The sequence below is a fragment of the Haliaeetus leucocephalus genome, unplaced genomic scaffold (genome assembly GCF_000737465.1).
Source record: "Haliaeetus leucocephalus isolate CR32 unplaced genomic scaffold, Haliaeetus_leucocephalus-4.0 Scaffold184, whole genome shotgun sequence".
Taxonomy (NCBI): domain Eukaryota; kingdom Metazoa; phylum Chordata; class Aves; order Accipitriformes; family Accipitridae; genus Haliaeetus; species Haliaeetus leucocephalus.
The window spans coordinates 2,950,334-2,972,569 of record NW_010972620.1 but is presented as its reverse complement, the minus strand read 5'-3'; the positions used below and the strand labels follow the sequence as shown (position 1 = coordinate 2,972,569).

The following is a 22,236-nucleotide window of genomic DNA, read 5'->3' as shown; positions in this document are numbered from 1 at the left end:
CGGAGGCTCCAGGGGCTGCGGCGGGAGGCGGCGGAGTATTACCGAGGCCAGCGCGTGCCGCAGAGGATGGAGGAAGCGCTCAATTCCCTCTTCACCCTGCGCCCCGCGGATCTCTACGGGGAGCTGGTAGCGCGGGGAGGGGAAGCAGCAGGCGGGAAGCTGCCGCCGCCCGCCCCGGCTCCTCCTGAGGGGCCGCCGATCCCTCGGCGGGGTGAGCGGGGCCGGAGGGGGCTCTCCTCGGCGAGCAGGGGCCTTCCTGGCCCCGCTTCAGAGGGGGCGAGGAACGGTGTGGAGCGGGAGGCGGCCGTGTGGCGCTCCCCCAGGCACCCGTGGGTGCTCGCCGTACCGGGCCTTCCCGTAGCCCCCTCCCAGGTACCTGGCGTGGGCGCCGGGCTCCGCACTTGCCCTCGGGCAAGGGGGGGTGCTGGCTGCCGGCCCCAGGGGTTTGATAAACCAAGAGGTTGATGCGAGGAGCTCGACGCCTCTGTGATTGCAATTAAGCTTAACTAATTTCCCCTCGACTCGGGCAAGGTCCGCGACGGTTTTGTGTTTGCGGCCAGTGGCGCTTTGACGCTGGGCCGAATACGTTTCTGCAGCAGCGGGGCTTTTTGTCCTGGGCTGGCTGCTCATCTCGACACAAAACCGAAGTATGTTGCCTTAGGAGGGCACAGGTGGATGTCCCGAATAAAAGTGCTGCTCAGCACCGTGACCTCTCGGGCCAGTGGCAACAAGAGGCTGGGTGCTATTCACGCTGCAGCAGTTCCTGGAAAGCAAACGGGCCTTAGTGGAAGTGTCAAGAGTCGGACCAATTTTATCTGTTCCCAGCTGGCAAAGTATTATGGATGGTAGTCCTACTGAAACATCTATTAGTGGTGATACAGGCATTGCCAACACTACAGTAGTGAGCAACTCTTGAAAAAAAAAAAATTCTAGTTTGTTCGTTGATGTGAAAGTGGCTGTGGAAATGAAACATTTCATTACGTCTTACACCGTTTCCCATCTCCCAGATGTTTTGCCACCACCAGTGGAAGGGACTAGAACTGGCAACACCTGTACTTGCTTTGCTTGGTGTTTGGTGTGTTCCTCTTCTATGTAGCTATAAGCGTTTCCTAGTTTTCCCATTTGGTAAGTCATGGTTTGGTGACTGTCTCCAATACCAGACAAAAGAATGAAACCAGTAAGGAAGTATGTAATAAACCTCAGGTAGCAACTTAATCCCTTTTTTTAAAGCAACATCAGTGTTCATTGAATATGGGCAGAGCCAGAAATATATTCTCATAGTTGGATGATGACAGTCCAACAGGCCCATTAAAGACCACGTTGGAAGAAGTAAGAGAACTCTGCCTGCCAGAAGTCTAGGTTTTCACCTTTCTCGCAGGGCTCAAAGCTTGCTAGCCTAAAATCCCAGATTTCCCATGGGATAGTGATCCTTAGCTATGTCACTTGTCTTGTGTCCTGTTACTAGGTGTGGCATACCGACAACTCTTTAAAACTGTGCCAGCCTTGTTAGCTCAAGTTCTGTCCAACCAAAAAACCTCTTCTAATTAGGAGAGTTTGGTCATTGTGTTAAACAACCTTACACCAAGTATGTTCCGTAAGAGAGAAGTCTACAAAAGGAGTGGTTATTGTTATTGAGGAGCTTGCTGACAAGCTTCTCTTCCTTCCAGATTATATGTTCTACTATGAAGATCTTTACTATTGCATCGGTTGAGTGTTAAGACACATGAGCCACTGTACATATGCCTTTGATGAACCAACCTTGAAACATTATTAGGTATCTAGGACATTAAGTACTTTCTATAAGCAAGAAGTATATTCTGAAAATACTCTTTGTTTTTCCCTGTTTGCAGCACATACAAAATTTTATGCATAGCATTTCACATGAGAACTTTTCCTGAGCAGGGGGATTTTGGTTAAAAATTGTTTCTAGTATTTTTGTTAGGGAAAAAAAATTACAATATTATTTTATAGCTTAATAACTCCTTGTTAATAGATCAATAAATGAAAGCATGCTACAGGAATTTTAGTATAACATTAGGATCTAGTAGAGTTTTTTATGGATTTCTAAGAGTTTCTCTTGTCCAGGATCTTTTTCTCTGTTATGAGAGAGAAGAGACATGTATTTTTTCAAGATCTTATCCACAGACAAAATTATTATTTTATAGCAGCTCACTGCACAGGGGAGGTGGAGGCTATGTGAATTCTAATGGAAATGAGTTTCATGAGTATCACAATGACTATTTTTGGGTTTCGGTGTAAAGCCAAGTAAGCTTCGGACAAATGCCTGTTTTCTAGGAGGGTTAAGGAGATTCTGATACTCATCACTAACTTTCCCAAATAAAACACACTTTCATCTAACTTGGATGTGGCTTTGGACTTCCATGCTTAGATATGAGTTGGATCTGTTCCCTGGAATTTCATTCTTAAGCAGATAATATAGAAGTAAATGCGTAGTGTAACAGGAGTATTTTGAATACTGGAATGTATAAATGGATTTGCTCAGTGGTGGATTTGGTTGAAATATATTTAATGGAATAAAAACCTCTTTGCATAGAAATTGACTTTTAATGAAGTTCTTTCTCTTTCATTTAAGGCTAACTACTTTTCTAAATTTTCGAGAGCTCCAGTAATATGCAAGGTAGTTGGAAGAAAAGTTCTTGATGGAGTTGGCCAGCCAACATTAGAAGTGGAAATATACTGTACAGTTAAAAACTATGAGAAGGTATGAGCTGCTGCTTCCTGTTTTATTTATTTTAATAAGACAGTATCAGGGAGAGGTACCATTCCACTCACATCCTAAGGAACATCTTTAATGAAAGGATATGAATCCCTGTGACTCAATAGTTGAGTGTTATAACTTTGAAATAAAACTGTCATGAAAAGTTAGACAGTTGCAGCAACTATAAAAGAATTATTTTCCATTAATTAGACAATACTTCTCTTTTATTTTATGAGTGGGATGTGACAGTGCATCTTTGTATTTTAAATTTTTGTCTGTCTTAATGATCATGTAGCTTTTCCTTACACCCCATTTCTAGCCCTGTAAGTTCATTTTCCTTTTACTTTTTTTTCCAGATCCTTGTATTTCTATTTGTATGACTGTTTCAGAAAAATATAGTACAGGTGAAAAACACGGTATAGATAAAGGTACTTTTTTAGACTGAGCTAATGGGCTGATGTGCATGATAGTTCAGTCAAACATATCCATCTAGCACCTGCAATGCAAAATTGGTGGTGCATTGTCATCTCTCCCCCAACCTGAAATGTTCAAGATACTGTCTTTGCAACTCTAGCTGTTGTGGAGTAATTGTTTCTACTTTCCCTTGGTTAAACTATGGTTCACTTCATTCTTGAATTAAATATAATTTCATAGATATTCACAGTATGTAAAGTTAATACTATTAATGCAGGCAACTCTGTGATGTTTGTAAATGATGTCTTCATTAAGTGAATTTTCTTAAGTATTGTTTATTCTTCAGCAGCACAGAAAGACAAGTTTAAATTACCTAAGTAAGACAAAATGTAACTGATCATGAGGGATGGCATTAAGCATGAATGCTGATGAGTCATGCTATGACAGGCTACCAACAGCTGCAATAAAAGATGTCCTAATGACTGTATGGTCTTTAAAATAGTTCCATTCTATTCTGATAACAAAAAAATATGTGTAAAGCAGATCTGTCAGGAGGTTTTTGCCTAAGTAGTCATAATTTAGGTCAAGGAACTTGAATAACATCTGTGATTACCAAAGTATGAGAGACTAGGAAGAAGGTGCTGGATGAAAAAAAGGTAAGTAAGTGGAGCAAACAGTAGATTTGGAGATAGGTACTTGTAGAGTTGGTAAGGACATAGACTTCTTAGTCTTTCAAATGACATTTCCAAGTTAGAAATTAAATAGTGTTTTAAGCCTTTTTACATTTTTTTTTCCAGAGGATTTGTTCCACTGTAATGTCTTCTCATTCTCAAATATCTGAAAATGCTTTACCTGACACAGCTGAAGCTGATGAGAGAGAAAGAAATGACTCTGTTAACACTGCTGTGGAATGGGTCAATGAATCACTGAACACAATGTTAAGAAACTTGAAGCCTACTGACCAGTGTAAAGTTGATAAGGTGCTTGGGTAGGTCTTGCATATTATGCAAATCATTGCATTTGAAATATACACCATTAATTTATACTGTAAATGAAAAACATATAGAATATTCAGTGTTTTCTACTTTTTTTATATATTTTTAAGAGGTGATTTCTATATCTGATACATTGCACTGTATTATTTCCTGATTTTTTCATAATTATGATATGAAAATCATGCTCTTTTTTTACAAGGTTTTATACATGGGATACAAAAATAAGGGTCTTTCTTTAAGAAAAAAAAGCCTAAATACATTCATGAGTCAAAGACTTTAAGAAACTCATTCAGTGCCAGTTTAATTCAGTGAGGATGTTTTTTCAGACTGGGACTCCACTTCTTCTGTTCATTGCACTGCAGAGCAGAAGTGGTATGAAAGGCCTGTGTGTGTGTCTTCTGCATTGAGCTAATCCACTGAAAACATGTATATACATACAGTTTTCAGGTTCTGGTGGAGTCTTCTTTCTGAGCAGGCTACTTCAAGAGGTTTCTTACTTGGGACAGTTAGTTTCTTTGGAAACATAGTTTCTTTAGTAAACATCCGTGTTTATTTTTTCATACAAATATTTCTTCTTTGGAGCATCCCAAAGTAAAAAAGAATGTCTTTCCATTCAAAGAAGTGTGTCTGGTTTTAATAAGAATAAAAGACGTAAGGTAAAAGTATAACAGATGTATCTGAATGTATTTGTACAGTAACATTAGAGGAGCTACCTGGCAACATTATGGCTTTCTTCATCCTGGAAGCAGCAATATGGCCTGTCATCCTCTTGTGTAGTTGGAAGTATCTCTTTCAGCTGCGTCACTGAGGGGAATGACACTTTGCTGTAGGGGTAGTGGTTGGGCTGCCGCACTTAACACAGACTGTAGCAAACAGATCTAATTACCTTCCACGTGGATTAGCTTTTGGGGAAACCTTGATGAAGGGAATAAGGACTCAATTGGAAAGAAATTCTTCCAAATGAAGTGAGTCTAAATAAGATTTTAATGTATTGTTTACACTACTTTATATATCTTACATACTCAGGTTGCCTGAATTGGATGACTGTGACCCATGTATGCAGTTTCCACTTTGTGCATGTAATTGAAATCCAGCCTGTCGTGGTTTAACCCCAGCCAGTGACTAAGCACCATGCAGCCACTCACTTCCCCCCCACCCAGTGGGATGGGGGAGAGAATCGGGAAAGAAAAAAATTAAACTGGTGGGTTGAAATAAGAACAGTTTAATAGGACAGAAAGGAAGAAAATAATAAGGATAATAACAATAATAAAATTACAATAATAATAATATAAGAATTGGAATATACAAAACAAGTGATGCACAATGCAATTCCTCACCACTCACCAACTGATGCCCAGTTAGCTCCCGAGCAGCGATCCGCCCCCCAGGCCAACTCCCCGCATTTTATGTACTTGGCATGACATCATATGGTATGGAGTACTCCATTGGCCAGTTTGGGTCAGCTGTCCTGGCTGTGTCCCCTCCCAACTTCTTGTGCCCCTCCAGCCTTCTTGCTGGCTGGGCATGAGAAGCTGAAAAATCCTTGACTTAGTATAAACACTACTTAGGAACAACTGAAAACATCAGGGCGTTATCAACATTATTCTTATACTAAATCCAAAACATAACACTATAGCAGCTACTAGAAAGAAAATTAACTCTATCCCAGCCAAAACCAGGACAAGCCACTTATGATCTTGCAGCCACTTAGATACCCAGTGTATGACTGACCTATTGGATTAGCAACTTAGGCCAAGCTGTTGTATGTCATGAAGTTATGACAAGATCCGTTGCTACCCATGCAAAGCAAATACAACCTTCACACTAAGATTGTCTGCCCAGAGCTGACTTTCAAAACGGTGTGATTTGAAAAGCGCATGTTAAGGTTTATAATATTTGCTTGTGGTTCTTTTTGTTTAACCAATACTGCAGATGACTACCACAAAAATAATGTCATTTATTGACTTCTCCAGCTTCTATGGCAGGAGCTCAGATAGGTGCCCTTAATCTACCTCTTAGCATGTTCTTTAGTCTGTATACTCTGTCTGCTTGTCACATGTCTAACAATAATTTGAGCCAGTAATCTTTATGCCTCTTCCCCTCTCAGTGAATACTTTAGAAAAAAGGTAGAAGAAAAAAAAGAAATTCAAAACCAAGAAGGAGAAGAAGCAGAAGCCACTCTTGCCCTTACTTCAAGCACTGCATCAGCAACAGCACTATCTGGCAAAAAAAAAGCAGCAAAACCAGGTTTTAGTTTATTTGATTTTAATATTTTCTGCAATACAGATATTGATAAAGGTTGCTAAAATACTTTCTGAAGTATTCTGTGGACACAGAATGCTTCAGAACACAACACAGTCATGTTCAAAGGGTTTGGCTACTCTCCCTCCTAAATCTTCTTTCTGATCACAGCAGTTTCTACTGCAGAAATAAGAGAGAGGAAAATAGAGTTTTCTCATCATTCACATGCATTGGTTGAACAGAGTTTTTGCCTTTGTTTTACAGTTGGCTTAGACAGGAGGTTATTACTCTTCAGAGTGAGGAATAAGAATGGAGGAGGATGCAAATGAAGAACAAAAATGAAAATGATAAGGAAAGAAAAGGGAATCACAGAACTGAACAGGAAAATGGAAATAGAATTAAGATAGAAGTTGAAAAGAATGGAAAGAGGGAGGAAGGGAAGGTTCTTGCTAACACTGAGAAAAGGAGGAAATAAGGTGAAAAGCAAAAGAGAAAGAAGGGGGAATGATGGGCAGTATAGAGTAAAAAGAAGTAAGCAAACTATCCTACTAAAGGAGAAAATGGTGTGAGAGTAGAGAAATAGGGCAAGTATATAGGCCAAAAAAAAACCCAAAGGAAAAAAGCACCATATGTTACCTCCATATATGTATTAGCCTCAGAAAAAAAAGGTTTATCATTTATTGGAAGGGTAGAAAATTTTGGCAAATTATTCTTGTCAGTTTAGTTTTAACTGTCATATACTATCAGTAACCAGTTAATGTTAGATGTGTGCACAGTAAATTCACCTTTGACCTGAAATGTAACATCTGCAGTTGTCAGGTCTATCTAGATACCATCATGCCGTATATTATACTTTTAGTCAAGCTTCTGCTGATACATATATTACTTGTTTTCACTAATTGTGTTTTCTTTATACTTGTTTGTGACAGTGACTGTAATATTACTGTTGGAATCAATACCTGACTATTAGGAGCCAATGATTATAAAGCTACTGGTTGTTACAGGAGACCGCTAACAGATAGTGACTTCCAGTAGCAGGTGCTTTCAGAGGTAGCATCTATATTCTAATTTATGCAGGTTACAAAGTAGTGTAGTGTAAAGGATCTGTGCAAAACACTGCAGTTTGTCACAGTTGCTGAGTACTTGATTACTAGTGTCTATGTGTGTAGCTCTTCATCCTCAATGTAAGAGGTGTAGGATCTGTGTATAGTATGCAACTTACGTATAATCTAATCTGCATATCCAATTAAGGCCCTATTAAGAACATTTTATCATAAAATAGCAGTTGTATCCTGTAGTATTTATATTTTATTGAAATCAAAACTTGTACGGCACTCCTATTAGGAACCAAAGTAGTTGGTCACCTTTATAAAGTCCCCAATGCATATGATTCTTGACAATCAGACTGCTTATTTCAGTTTCACTTAGGTGCTTACTGTACATGTTTATGTAAGCACTGTAGGCAATAAATATGATAGTGGGAACTGCTGGGTTTCAAGCATTTTGGCAAAAGTTACTCCACTGTATTTGAAAGGGAAATAAGTTATTGTGAAAATGTAACAAGACTAGGCATGTGGAACATTTAAAAGACCTGTTTTCTGATTGGAAAATCCAACTGTAATAGGCCTAAATTTTTTTCACAGTCATTATTAGAAGAAATTAGGTATGTGTACTCCCAATCAGGTTATAATGTAATCTTCCAAGCTGTTTATGCAAAAGCTGAGGAGACAGGGAGGACGATAAAGAATACTGAAATCATGCTTATGAAAGGAACCTTAAAAAAGATGTAATGTTACTGGTTATAAAACGAGGTAAATAAAAATACAGATTTCAGTTGCTGAAAGGTCTCCAAAAGAAATAGATTTGAAATACATTTGAAACCAGAGTGAAGACAGATATTTTGCTTACTTGTAAGGTCATTTCATATAAAACAACTGACAAGATTAAGTTTAAAATAAGAACTGATTGTTTTGTAATACATTGAGTACATACTGAAATGGCAATATAGTATTTACTCATATAACTGTGATACATAAGCGTATGTTTTAAACAAGAAAATACTTAGCTACTAGTCTCTGTCTTGTAGGAAAGAAGGTGGCAGTTGCAGAGAGAACAATCCCACCTGCAGAACCCGTTGAATCCGTGCTTTGTGGCAGCTTAGCCATTGGGGGAACATCACTTGCCATAGCTAAGGCTGGTGCCACCATTAGCCATATCCCCTTGTACTTACATATTGCACTGCTGAAACATGATCAGGTAGATACACATGACTTTTTTTAAAGTTTAATTTATCCCAGTTATCACAATTATTCTAGAATTCTGAAGCCAGTAGTCCCTTGTGACAGTAGTATTTAATATACCTCATAGAATACACCCTTAAGACCGTTGCCTGTAGCAGTCTTTGAACCCTGTGCAATAATTAAAATATATAAGAAATTATTCTGATTTTTAACATTTTTATTTTCACATGGTACTCCCAATTACAGGATTCACCTAAAGAAATGACCCTACCTCTCCCAATGGTTACTCTGTTGAACTGTGAAAAAATTTCACCTGCAAAACTGAAATTAGTGAAAGAAGTTATGCTTATACCACCAGTTCAGTTATCACTCAAACAGGTACTGTTTCGTTTTCATTTTTATAAATGTATTTTATAGGCTTAATATAAACTACATATGTATGTAAATATATAGATCTTTTTAATATAGTCCTTACAAACCGTGTTTTTCATTTCTTGTTTGCTTGCAAGGCCCAAGTTTTAACAAATGTTAGTGCAGAATTCTAACACAAGGAACATTAAAAGAAGTAAATAGATGAAGATTTAAAAGAAGATACATGAAGATTTCAAGTTAAAAATAATGTGTTAGTATAGAGGAAAAAATCAGTACATCAAAGAAGATGTAAGGGAATTGTGTTACACACCAGTAAGAGATTTTAGTTTTGTTTAGAATGTGATTTTACATTAGTAGATTAGAAATAGTAGCAGTTGATTTATAGAGCATACAAAACAATACTTGTAACATTCACAGGAAAGCATGAAATCTTTGGGAATAAACTGCTTTAAAAAATGAAACTGTGATGATAGAAGGGAATACAAAGCAGAAGAAAATCTATTCAAGGAGCAGGAAGGATGGATGAGACAGGCTGGATCAACCCTCTCTTTTTGTTTAGCCATGTGTTGCATTAAAGAATATATCTGCACAAGATGCCTACAGTAGGGCTGCGATTTCTACTTTGTATGCTGGTGACCTGAACAAATAGCTAGACTCGATTCTTCTTCCTTTTCCTTTAACTTTTTAGAATTGTCACCAAGAGCTCTTAATAAGGTTGCTAATTCTGTATCTTTCAAAGACATAATGCCTCCTAGTGCTCATGGGAGAGGAGCAAGCTGTTTGCTGCAGTGCAAAAAACCATTTGTCCTGTGTTGATGTGTTGTCAGCTGTGACTGACTTCTGCCCCCTTCAGTATTCCTTTACTGGCACAGTTTAAGAAAATCTGAGATGTAATTTACTAAGTTAGCATTAAACTTTTACTAACTCAGCTGAAAAGGATAGAGTCTTGCGTTAAAAGCAATGGATTCATTTGATTGGAGTGTTCCTCCATTCCCCAATGTTTAAAATGAAGACAGCAATTTTTTCCCTGCTTCCTCGAAATGTTCTGAAGGTAAATACATTCAATTTTGTCAGTTTCCAGTTAGAAAGTTGTAGATAGAGTCACAATTGTGAACAGTGATTATCATCTTCCTACTTCTCAGATATTACACAGACCCAGATATTGCTTACTTGTTAGATTTGGGAAGGGTTCCTTTTGGGGAAGAAGAAACCACTTTCCTTGCCATCCCATTCAACAGCATAATCAAATACTTCTGTTCATTCCACTGCTACTAACCCTTTATCACTGGACACTTGACTGCATTTTGTGGGTGGGGGGACTGTGTTAAGGAAGTCTATTATAGTTATTTTTAAAATTACTTTATATTAAGATCTGCATTTAGAATAAGTGTTCTCCCTCTTCTGATTTAAGCTGCTAAAATGAAATAATTTATCTTTCTTTTGAAGATCACTGTTGTTTAATTTCAGGGCATAGAAAGAGTTCTGGTTATTCAGAAAGAAATTATGAGACTGTTGGACCCTCCAGGCAAAGTGGTACAGTAAAAATGTGTAATAATGTGATGTACTTCATTTGTTTTTTCTACTACTATTGTCTTTTTAACCTTAAACGTGGAACATTTAGCCTGTTATCAGGCTTAGTCTTATGGCACGGAATAGAAGATGCATTTCTCTGGCCATTTGGTGATGTTCAATTAACAAAGACAGAATAAAAAATTGTTCAAAGCATAGTAAGACTTTCTGTTTGCCTGAAGAAGTATGCTGGGAGTAAATGGTATCACAGTGAATATACAATATGTGGTTCTGATCTTGCCAAGTCTCACACACACGTGATGTATTACTCAAGGTACTAATACTGTAGTAGTATATCAATCTCAGTATGTGCACATGCTTTTTGCAAAGCAAGGTTGTTGGGTTTCTCCAAGAACAGAGTCTAGATTCTCATTTCTGAGATCCCCTGTATTTTTGATAGGCTAGGTGAGAGTCTTTTGAAAAACAAATGAATGATGGTTGGAGTGATGCCCGCATAGAAATAAACATTTGAAATGAGTTACCACCACAAAATAAAATTGGATAGTTGCTGATAGTATTCAAGGTAAAACAGAAGCTATTTCCTAACTTAAATATTTGGAATCTCTTTAGAACAAAATTCAGTCTTTTTTTTTTTTTTTTTTTTTATTCTAAGGTGCCTCTGTCATTTTTGGACTTTTCCATGAAATTGATTGATTTCTTCTTTCACTCCCAACAGCCCAGTCCTCAACCAGCAGACAGTAAGAAAGGCAAAGCACATAATATAGGGAAGAAAGCTCCGGTAAGAAAAGAGGTTTTCATTTTAAGCCTTCAGCGAGGTATTAACAACAGCAGGGAACCAAAATGTTTTTAAGACATGAAATATTAATCTACATTACCATTTTGGAAAGGTCAAGGGAAGACTTTTAAATATTCCAAATGCTTATATTTTACATAATAATTTGGATTCTTCTGACTATACCTTCACTTCCTGTGGAACTATAACAGAAAGGGGAAATTTTTCTGGAATCTGGTCATTTTTCTCATATAGAAATCAGTCCTGGTAAATTATCCAAATAAGCATTTTGCAGGCCTGTAGCACCAGCAGAGAACATGCCCTTTTGATCATGTAGGCCATAAAACAATTACCTGTAAGACTTGCATATTGTGCTGTTTCCTAACTCTGGGAGCATAACTCCCCTCTTAATCATGCTGCATTAAGCTCCCAGTTCCTGTTTGAGGTTATAGATAATGGCAGATATGATCCAGTAGGTAAAGGGCAGCAATCACAATAGTGCACAGGGCATTATTTTATATGACTCAAATGATCTTTTTTATCACTTCAAAACCTGTAGTTTATAGATGAGTTTTCCAAATAGTGGGAGGGAAATGCCATGCTGGTTTTGCTCTCCATTCTGAGACGACTAAACTATTATCAGGTGAGAATCTTTGCCGTTATGGAGTACACAAAAGAGAGGATGAATGAAAGTTTTCCTATTTTTTTGTTGCTTAAACAACACAGAATTCATCATCATTAAGCAGCTGGCCAATGTTTTCCTGGTGGGTATTTTCCATATTCTTATCAGAATATGTACTGCAGTTGCAAGTTAAAATAATTCTTAAGATATGCACAAGGAAACAATGCATTAGATTCTCTGAAAAAGTTCCATTTATTTCAATAGGAGAAAACTAAAGGAGATAGTAGTGAGACTGAATTTTAAACTGATAAAAGCACCATGTTAGTTTGAACTTTCTGGGGCAAAAAAAAAAAAAAAGGAAAAATTACAAAGTAGGCAGTGAAGAAGAAGAACTTGTTTAGGTTATAGAAGTAAAGACTAGACAGAAAAAAATGTTTTTCTAAAGATAGACAATGCTTTTAATAAAATGTAACAAGGCACAACATGCGGATGCCTTGAAAATTACATGAAAATGCAGACTTAACCTCTATCTCACATTAAATGCAGGGAAACTGCAGCATTTCTTGTTGTCTATTGCTGCAGCTTAGTGCTCCAAAAGCAACAAGTCAAATAGATTGTCTCTCCTTGCAGATTGCTCAAAATAATCTCATAACAATTTGACCTGCATTTTATTCCTAACTTTTTATGTGAAGGAACATTCATGCATCCTCTGTAGCTAGGCCTCTGTTCTGTCTGCTGTAGTTAGTTCTCTAACTCTTGTCAAAACCAATGCCTTCCAATTAACTTCTCCAGTCTAACTCAGGATTATATCCTGCTGCTTTCTGGGCAATTTAGGGTCATTCTTTATAATCCCAAATTTACAGACTTTAAAATTAAAAATCAGTGTTTGAAAAACCTACAAAAAACCTGACAACAGAAGGACACGTGAAATATTTGCTCAATGCACCTCTGCTTGTGGCTCATGTCCAGGAACACTGTTCCTGAGGCAGACAACCACATGCAGCTTTGCTGGAGGTATTTCCCCCGTATGAAATCTGTTCCTTCTAGACATCTTGGAAGATTCTAGTGTTTCTTAACACTCCATAGAGGCAATATCAAAGTTGTTGTTGAAGATAAATGAGTAAAAGCTGTTTAAAAGTGGAGAATATGTTTTTGTGGCAAAGGGATGGTCTTTTACATAGCATCCATGACAACTCGGTGGTTGTTAAAAGTGCTTTTAAAATCTTTCTGTAAAGCAATACTGGCCATATAAGAGAGAGAACTACATGACTAGACGTATTTGCAAGGACTATTCATTAGGACTTGATTACCCCTCATTCATAGAGAATTGTCCTTAAAGTTGCCAATGCAATTTCTGAGAACGGATTTATATTTTGATGACTGAATGCAGACTGAAATGATAGTGAAAAATATAAATATAAATATTATATATATACATGTGTGTAAATAAAGTGATTATTTTTGTTTTACTTTCAGCCGCAGGCCTTAAAAAGAATATCACACTTAGGTTGCCTAATAACAGGATGTGATAATCTAGAACAACCGCTACTCCTAATGCAAACAGCTTGCAACAATATGGGTCTGGAGCTAGGAACAGACATGCACTTAGCAATAAATTGTGCTGCTCATGAATTAATGGATTATGTAAGTTACTTTCTATAACTATTTTTTTGTTGTTTTTTTAAAAGGAATGTAGCTATTTGTTAACTTCATTTATTATTACATTGCTTCTAACTCTGTTTTTTAAGGTAGCAATCAAGCAAACCAGAAGAATTGTCTCTGCATTTATAAATTATGGTTGAATCAGTCCTACAAGTGTAGTGGATATGTATTGGACTGTGAGTGCAAGGGGACAAGACATGCAGACACCATTGTGGTAGCTTGATGCAGTGGGACCAGAGAGAATGCATGTATTCCTCCTCCCCAGCTGTACCAGAATACTGGTGGTGCACCTTGTGTGGGATAAGGCTCACTGGACCAAGGCAGACCTCCATTACAGCTTGTGTCCTGCCTACAGCAACTCTGTTACTTTCATAATTTAACTTTAATCATTCAAATGGTATAAGCCTGCCTGCATCAGCCAGGTTTATTCCTTTTCTCTATTTATTCAGTAAGGTTTTTCAGATCAGTCTGTGTCAAATACAGTGAACTGTTTTAATGGGCAAACATCTACTACATGTTCTACTTAACAAACCAGCTTCATTTCACATTACATCTCAGACAATTTTGAATTAAAGTATCAAGTGGCAAATCCTGTTTTGTTTTGGTTTTTTTGCTTTCACCACAAAGTATAAATGAAATAATTATCTTCTATCCACCTTGCTTTCAAGGATGAAGAACACGAAATTACTTACACAAGTATACTTCTGTAATTCCTTCACATTACTAGATGCTTATTTCTCCATTATATTATGCTACATGTGTTGTGTACTTCAAAATACCTTGACCTTTTTGTGTATTTTTACCATGGAATGTTTGTACATCCACTAACATTCATTTCATTGTGTATCAACATTAATTTTTTAATTCTTATTTTTCAATATTTTTATTTGACAAAGTTTATTTATCTCCAGCTGAAGTCTTAATGTTCTTGCCCCTTGTTCCAAGAGCAATCAGGTTTCTTTCTAAGCAGAAAGAGAAACTTCCTATTCCATTTAATATCTCATGAGATTTTGTGTATTTGGGTGTACTACAGTGACAAACCTTCCATTACTAATATCTTTTGTGAAAGCAGTTGCTTTCCTAACAGTCTGTGATATCAGAATGAGGAAAATCTTAACCAATGAATTATCAGTAATTCTGTAACTTTCTGTTATCGAACTGCTAAAAGTCACTAAAGCAATGAGTATTCTGGCACAGTTTGACAGTGTGCCCTTAATAATCCTCATATGTTGCGGTTTGTGCTTCCCATAATGATGAGACTAGTTTTAAACTAGTCTTTTTTTTTGAAAGGGGAAAGAAGCAAGGAAAGGCAGTGTCTTGTTTTTGAGCACGGAGGGTGCACTCTTTTCCTCTAGCAGTGTTTTCTTAATGAAAATGTGGACAAAAAATTAATTTTTTTTGAAAAGTGAGATTTTTCATGCAAGATTCAATAAAAATGACAAATATTGCTAACTTTGTGAAAAAGTACTGTAAAACTGTCAGTGTTGCCTAGAAAATGCTGAAATAGATCTCCCTTGTTTTGGGAGTGGCATCTTTCAGAGACTTCGGCATGAGCCCACTGGAACCCACTGTTACTTTAGGCAGAGTTTTCTATAACAATGTGCTGACCACTTAGACATAGAGTAAAGTAGACAGGTGAATGTGTGCTTATTGAAGAACACACAATTCACTGCCTTAATAGAGATACTAGTGTCACAAGATCTGTATACTTATGTTAGTACTCTGGGTTTTAAAGTATTACCTTCCTTATCTTTTATACTTTTTACTTTACTTTCTAGGTTAAAGGAAAATATGAAGTACTCACTGGAATGTTCAAAAGTCCTGACGAAATGGTTGACATGTATGTGGAACTGATCAATAAATTTCCTTTTATTATTGCATTAATAGATCCCTTAAGAAAAGAGGTAAGATACCACAGCGCAGTCCTTGAAAAATTGATAATACTGTTAAGTGGCATATCACTGAACTTTTCACATTTTTACAAACCATATAAAATATGAAGCTTCTGTTTTCAGAGTCTTTAAGCACAAAAATATCCCTATAAAAATGTATTTAACAATTCATTTGCATATCTGTAATTGACAGTAACTCTAAATTTTTCTATACTTTTGACATAATTCCTGACAGAAAATAATACTGGCATGAACAGAATATGGTCAGTACAAATATTTTAAAGAATTACAAGCATTGGGGTTTTTTTCTGACTCTACTTGCTAAACCACTCACATTTTTATTACATTTTCCTTCATATGTAAACAAATAATTCAAATTATAAAACAAAACTATAAAATTCAAGTGATATATAAATTATATTATATTATATTATATGGGAGGAACTAAAAATTGGACATAATTGTATATGCCTTAGAATCACCTAAAAAAATTATAGCTGCTATTCTTTATGATTGAGATTTATACTCAAAGCCAGAACAAACCTGTCACTGGCAGCAATGCTCGGCAGAATTTTTAACATGGTAGTAAGATACTGTGTATTTACCACTGTGATCAAAGTTGGAGGAGTTAATTTAGTGTGGCCAATAGATTACAACAATAAAGTAGAATACTATTAAGCATGCTATCACGTTATAGATGGATGAAAGAAACAAATTGCATAACCTTAAATATTAGCATTTATACATAAAAGATTAAGTTTCCATCTATTACAAAAAAGAGAAAAACTTAATTGTAGCAGAACCTACAATTGTAGACCTAGATTCTTCACTTGCACAACTTAGTAAAAATTTGCTTTTGCTGTCAAATTGCACACTTTATCTTCTTTAAAATAAGTACATGGGGTTTGTTTTCATGAACAAAACATGAAGACTGTGATTGAAGGGGGATGCAAAGTGATGTTGTCTTTGTGCATCTGCCCAGTGCCTGAATCAATAATTCGAAAACGGATGAACTGCAAAATCCATCTGATTTTGTTCTTAACTGGAACTTTAAAAGTTTATTTTTCTAATATCTGTGTTTACTGTTACCTCACTCTGGTTAGCCTTGCCTCCCTGCACTGTTTCAGTCTGACTCTCTCAATTACCCGTGTTCCAAAACATCAGATTATTCCCCACTCCTGCCAGGCCTGAGAATCCTTGAGAATTCTTATGAAGAAACATATTTGCAATATGAAAATCTGCAGGAGAATTACAACAGGTAGTGAAGTACAGTTTGAAATAGAATACTATTAAGGGAGATGCCTTTCCTCCTCCTCCCCCCTCACAAATCTACAGTTTACCCATGCCCCATCTTTGCCACAGATAATTAGGTCCTTAAGGATTAGCCCTGGTACCAATTCAACAATTCATTGCCAGACAGCAGACCACTTTAGTGCTTAAGTTTTAACATTTGTTCAGGTGTCAAAAACTTCATTTTCACTTACATGTGGGCTTGAAATCCTTATAGGAATGGACCCTTAAACAGTTTGCAACTATGTAGATACAAAAGTCTCTCTGATCTGCAGACCAAGAATTATTACTGGCAGAATTATTAACTAGAAAAGTAATTTTTTTTAATGTAAGAACTTTGCATTCTGTGGACACAAAGAAAGCAAATTAATTCATAAATTTCTTCTTTCAAATTATTTACATGTCCTTGTCCTTTATTTATCCTTAAATCTCAGTACCATGTAGACAGTGCATTAAAATCAAGAAACAAAGACCCTAAAAAAATGGAGCTTTGCTGGAAAGAGAGCATTGTAGTTTCCTGTTCCCTATGGGTCAGTCTTACAGCTCTGATCATCCTGTCTTGATAGGTGTCATTGAGTCTATGACTGCCTCCTGTTTCATTATTTTATATTCAAACAAATCTTATGACACTTAAAATATTAACACAAGAATGACTACTCTGAATATTCCATTTAAATTAAATACATTTCAGGAAGGAAATCAAAATAGCAAACTCCTAGTTAATTTAATTTGAAATATTTTAAACTCTACTTGTATGCAACTAGCTTGGATTAATTCCAGATTAGAATTTATGTTTTCTAGCAAAATCTTAAAATCCAAGCAAAATTCCAGTGGTATGTTTTTCTTAGGTGGACAGATTTAAAATACAGTATAAAATATAATATATTTATATGAAGGGTACCTTTAGGATTAAATCCAAATTTTTTTTTTTTTTTTTTTTTACCTCCTCAGTTAGGCTTTTCATTCAGTTTAGTTTTTTAAACTCCAGTTATTATTGATTGTTTATGCAGGACAGACAGCAATGGAATAACATATGTTGTGCTCTTGGTTCCAAATGTTACCTGATTGCTGAAGATGCTGCCAAATATATTTCCCAACTTAAAATTGATGAAAACATAAACATACCAATGTGCAGTGGTGTTGTCCTAAAATATATTAACCAAACTAAGGTATCAGACCTCATAGAACTTACTGGACTTCTAGACGGTGAGTAGAGAGGGGAAAATGCTGACTTTCAAACGCTGCAAGTCAATAAATAGTGTTGTTACACCTGTAAATATTACATCTTTTTATTTAATTATTGCGACTTCTAATTTAGAAGGTGCTTGCCAGCAGAAACTAGAATTCATGTTTTCATTCACAAATCTCTGTTCAGGAGCTTAAAACAGCATTCAAGGCTTCAACTATAGTAAATTAATACACTGTGGATGCTTTGAATGTGGGTGCCCTTTGACATTGCAGCTCAGTGTCATGCAGTTAGATATCAGAATAAGACAAAATAAAAAAAGATGTAGTTGAGTAATCTGAATTTTGACTAATACTAGTATTAATAATTAAGAAATCCAACCAAGTCCAAAATGTTTAAAATTGCAGTTTATGTAGATTATTGACTACGTATTATTGAGCCTTTGTGGTAACAGTACTAAGAACTTGTGCAGTTTCATATGTAAGATTTCTCTTTGTATCAATTTTTCTTTACTCATTTTTAAACCCAAGGAATAGATGGACAAATCTAATATATCCAAGTTCCTTCCTTATTCCTTCAAAAAGCCCCGAATCACTATATCAAAGCAAGTAAATAGCAATGTAAAGATTTAATTCAGTCAGGATGGTAAACTCTTTTTTGCAGTGAAGAAAAATCATTACTCTGGTAAGGAGGAGCACATTTAAAATAAATAGAACAGCTTCCCAGTCTGTAGAATACATTACCAGACAGATCAGTGAGAGACAGAAATTAGGATAGGTTGTTAGATATTCCCTTAGCCATGCTGAAAATAATATGTAATGTTAATGTAACAAACTAATAGAGTTTACATTGTTACGAGATGGGTTTTGTTGCTTTTACTCCTGTTTGTATTTAAGCTTAGATAGCCCAAGGGTAAAAAAAAAATGAAAAGTCCAAACAATTTCTGTGCTGAATATATAAAATATACACTAATGAAGGTTTTACACTCCCGTTATATATAGGTCAAAGACATATTACCATATTAGGAAGTCCAGATGGAGAATCTTCTGATGATAGCCTTGTGGATCTGGTAAGTATTGAAAGCTGTTCAATTGCAGAATTGCCAAAACACTGCTTTTAACATGAACTATTTTTTAAGGAGAAAGCCTGTTTCTGCTTGAGAAAGAAATAACGCTTTACAAAATGGGCTTTTTCTAGAGAGTTGCCTTTTTTCCCCACAGATAGTTAATCTTTGAGTTTAAAGAGAACACACAGGAAATTTGCCAAAGCCAGGAGTATATTCAAAAGTGTGTATGATCTCTTTGGTTGCATTAGGTTATAAAAAAATCTGAGTTACTTAAAACATTTCTGAGTAGTAATAATATTTTAGGCAAAAATTCTGAACACTAATATATTTAGTCTTTTTGTATTAAAGCTACATTTGCAAATAAAATTTCACTTCATACGCCAGTGAAAATTACTGTTTGCATCCACAAATCTTTCATTAAGAGATTTTATTTCTACTTAGAGGAGGGTTTTTATCTGTAGAAAGATAAGAGTGTTAAATTAGAAGTAGGATAGCATGCTTAATAATTAAGAATGACTTCAGTTCCCAAACCGTGTAGTTTTAAAATATGCACTTTCTTGTTTAAGGCTGTTGGACTGGGTGCCAGGTTTATCAAGTTGGGAGGTCTTTCCCGCGGAGAAAGGGTGACCAAATACAACCGCCTTCTTGCTATAGAGGAAGAACTGGCCAAGAATAGAACGCTACGTATGAGCTTCTTTCTTACTTTGTTTTCAGCTTGCAATGAATACGAGAACAAAGATTGGAGGGAGAATGATTGAAACTGCACCACAGGAGGGAAGCGAAATCAAAAGACTATAAATAAGTGGTGACAAAAAAAACCTAGGATAGCACTTGCCACAATGTATATTGTTGTCCTAATGGATTATCTGTTTACTGAATGTTAAAATAGACCCCTTCTTGAGGAGTAGCCTACATTAAGCTTTTTCCAGAATTAATTGGTTGGAGTCTTGAAGACCACAGTGCAAAAGGAACAAAACAAAAACCATGCATATAACATGCCGAAAAGCTGCCAAAATGGAATTTTAGGCCAAATACCCCACCTCCCTCGAGCCCCTAAACATATATTGCTAACAAAACTTCATTTCACAACCCTCCTTTGTGCGTTACCTTCCCAGCAAAATGTGTTTGGAAAGCTACAATTGCACGGGTAAGCACTAAATAAAACCGAAGTTGACGATGCACGTTCAGCCTTAGCCACTTGTATGCATCTGCCTGCATTTCAGAATCTGCATCTTCTTTTTACACTATATGCTACACTGTTAAATGCTTGACAGTTCATTAGAGCCACTTCTCACTTGCTCAGGTATCAATCAAGACAGAATAAAGGCATACAGTCTGAAGGCGAGGCAGAGAGGCAAGGAGAGGAAGAAAGGAAGGAAAGGGTTTGCAAGAATTTATTATGCCTAAGAAGAAGAAACACGAAGGAGATCTAAGTCATTTTACCCTCTTGTTTCTAATAATTTTCAATCTTCTGTACATAGGATAGCAGCACTTGACATGCATACTGTAGAACAAATGTTTTATTTAAATTTTTTTTTTAGTGAAAATAGTCTGAGTTTTCAGAATCTCCTCCTTGCTCATATATAATCATTGTAAAAAACAGAAACATAGACAGAAATTCTTCTTTTGCTAAGAAAGTAGTTTCACAGAATGCACTTTTCAAAAACAAGACAGATAATTATAGAACTATGAATTTTAACTGCCTCAGCAGTATTAATATATTCCCTATTCAAATGGCATAGTCTAAACAAAAGAGCTCCAGTTTGACAAATATTTAGACCTGTATCTCATAAAGTGAAATAGCAACAACTCCCGAAGCCGTTAATCGTTTGGCAGAAATAAAATCCAATAACTAAATCAACAGCAGGGAAATACTGAGATAGCATGTCTGAGCTGCATACCAAACTCTTCATTTGGCCGGGCCGCGAGCTACGGAATACACTGGAGAGCTGAGAAGTAGAGGGCTCTGTAAAGTGGCTCATCGACGGGAGGTGACACTGACCCATCAGGAGTGCCCCCCAGGAGTGACTGAACGGGGCACGCAGCTGGGCCCAGCAGCACCGTAACAACAGGCGTCCTGGGCTTGCCTGCTGCCTTGCCCCCTCTCCCTACGAGTAATTTGGGTTGCGCAGGAGCCTCGGCCTAAGCGGCAGCCCCGATGCCGATGCTGTGTTTCAGCCACCGGATTCATCTGGAGGGTGCGTGTGAACTGCTTGCCACCTGAAGCACAGACCCGCCACCCCTCTGCTGAAAAGTAACGGGTATAGCTGAGACGTAGTCAGCGATGGGGTGGGCATTCTGTAGGTGGCAAAACGGGGAGTTAGGTGGTGAGCTTAGGGAGGAAAGAGTGTCACAGCATTGGGAAAAATAGCAGTGAGAAGAGAGCTGAAGTGGTAAGCTACAGGAGCAACATCCGAACGTGGGCTTACATGAAGTTGTTAAAGGCTGGGGTAGAGAAGCAGCACAGTCAGCTCATGGGAACTTTTGCAAGAGCACCAGGGCAGAGGAAGATGGGTGTTCGAAAAACGGAGAGCAAGGTGAGATGATTAGTGAAGAAGGGAATGCAATAAATATCCCAGCTCAGGCTGCTGTGCGCCATGCCCTAATCCTGTAATCAAAGTGCAGGACTGTCGCTCCTTTGTTTCTAAGGACCAGACTTTTAAATGTGTTTAGAGACTCTTGTAAGCATCACGTGGCATTTTAAAAAAATCCGAGTGCACCAGAGAACATTACAAGAAACAGGATTACAGCAAACATAAGAATGAGTTTCTTTTTTCTCTTCTATTTCAGGTGAGGCAAATCTTGAATTTATTGCTTTTGCTGAAGAACCGCAGCCAGAAAAACAACTTTACAATGTACTTCCTCCCCCAAAGCAGGACTCGTTGCCTCCACAGCTCTTTCAGCCAGCCCTGCAGGTTCGCAGCCTGCCTGCTCAACTCCCAGAGAACAGCACACTGACCTAGGTTGTCAACATTAACTTTTGAGTAAAATTCTAAAAAAAAAATTCTAGTAAGAAACTCGTATGTTAACTATTCCTTAATCCATTTATTTTCGAGCACTTTAGCCAAACATTCTTAAAAGCATTCAGATACTAGCTTCTCTTTTCCCAGGAGACCATTGCTTTCAGCTGAAACCAAGTTAACTGAGCAGTGGCTTTAGTTTGAAAACACCACAAAATTCTGTGCTGTATTTACAAATTGACAAAACAAATATCTCTGTGTTCAGTCCAAAACTA

At 37.0% G+C, this 22,236-nt stretch overlaps 1 protein-coding gene across 1 annotated transcript in view; it reads left to right on the top strand.

Moving 5' to 3' along the window:
* Positions 1 to 21,964, top strand: part of ENO4 (enolase family member 4) — a 23,149-nt gene extending 1,185 nt beyond the window's left edge. Inside the window, exons 3-16 of the mRNA XM_010564980.1 lie at positions 13 to 126; positions 2,594 to 2,722; positions 3,931 to 4,121; positions 6,236 to 6,375; positions 8,456 to 8,625; positions 8,856 to 8,987; positions 10,449 to 10,514; positions 11,227 to 11,289; positions 13,382 to 13,549; positions 15,346 to 15,471; positions 17,760 to 17,955; positions 18,937 to 19,004; positions 19,568 to 19,685; positions 21,792 to 21,964. Of these exons, the coding sequence (XP_010563282.1) occupies positions 13 to 126; positions 2,594 to 2,722; positions 3,931 to 4,121; positions 6,236 to 6,375; positions 8,456 to 8,625; positions 8,856 to 8,987; positions 10,449 to 10,514; positions 11,227 to 11,289; positions 13,382 to 13,549; positions 15,346 to 15,471; positions 17,760 to 17,955; positions 18,937 to 19,004; positions 19,568 to 19,685; positions 21,792 to 21,964 (1,854 nt within the window). The remainder of the gene's footprint in view (positions 1 to 12; positions 127 to 2,593; positions 2,723 to 3,930; positions 4,122 to 6,235; positions 6,376 to 8,455; positions 8,626 to 8,855; positions 8,988 to 10,448; positions 10,515 to 11,226; positions 11,290 to 13,381; positions 13,550 to 15,345; positions 15,472 to 17,759; positions 17,956 to 18,936; positions 19,005 to 19,567; positions 19,686 to 21,791) is intronic.
* The last annotated feature ends 272 nt before the right edge of the window (positions 21,965 to 22,236 follow it).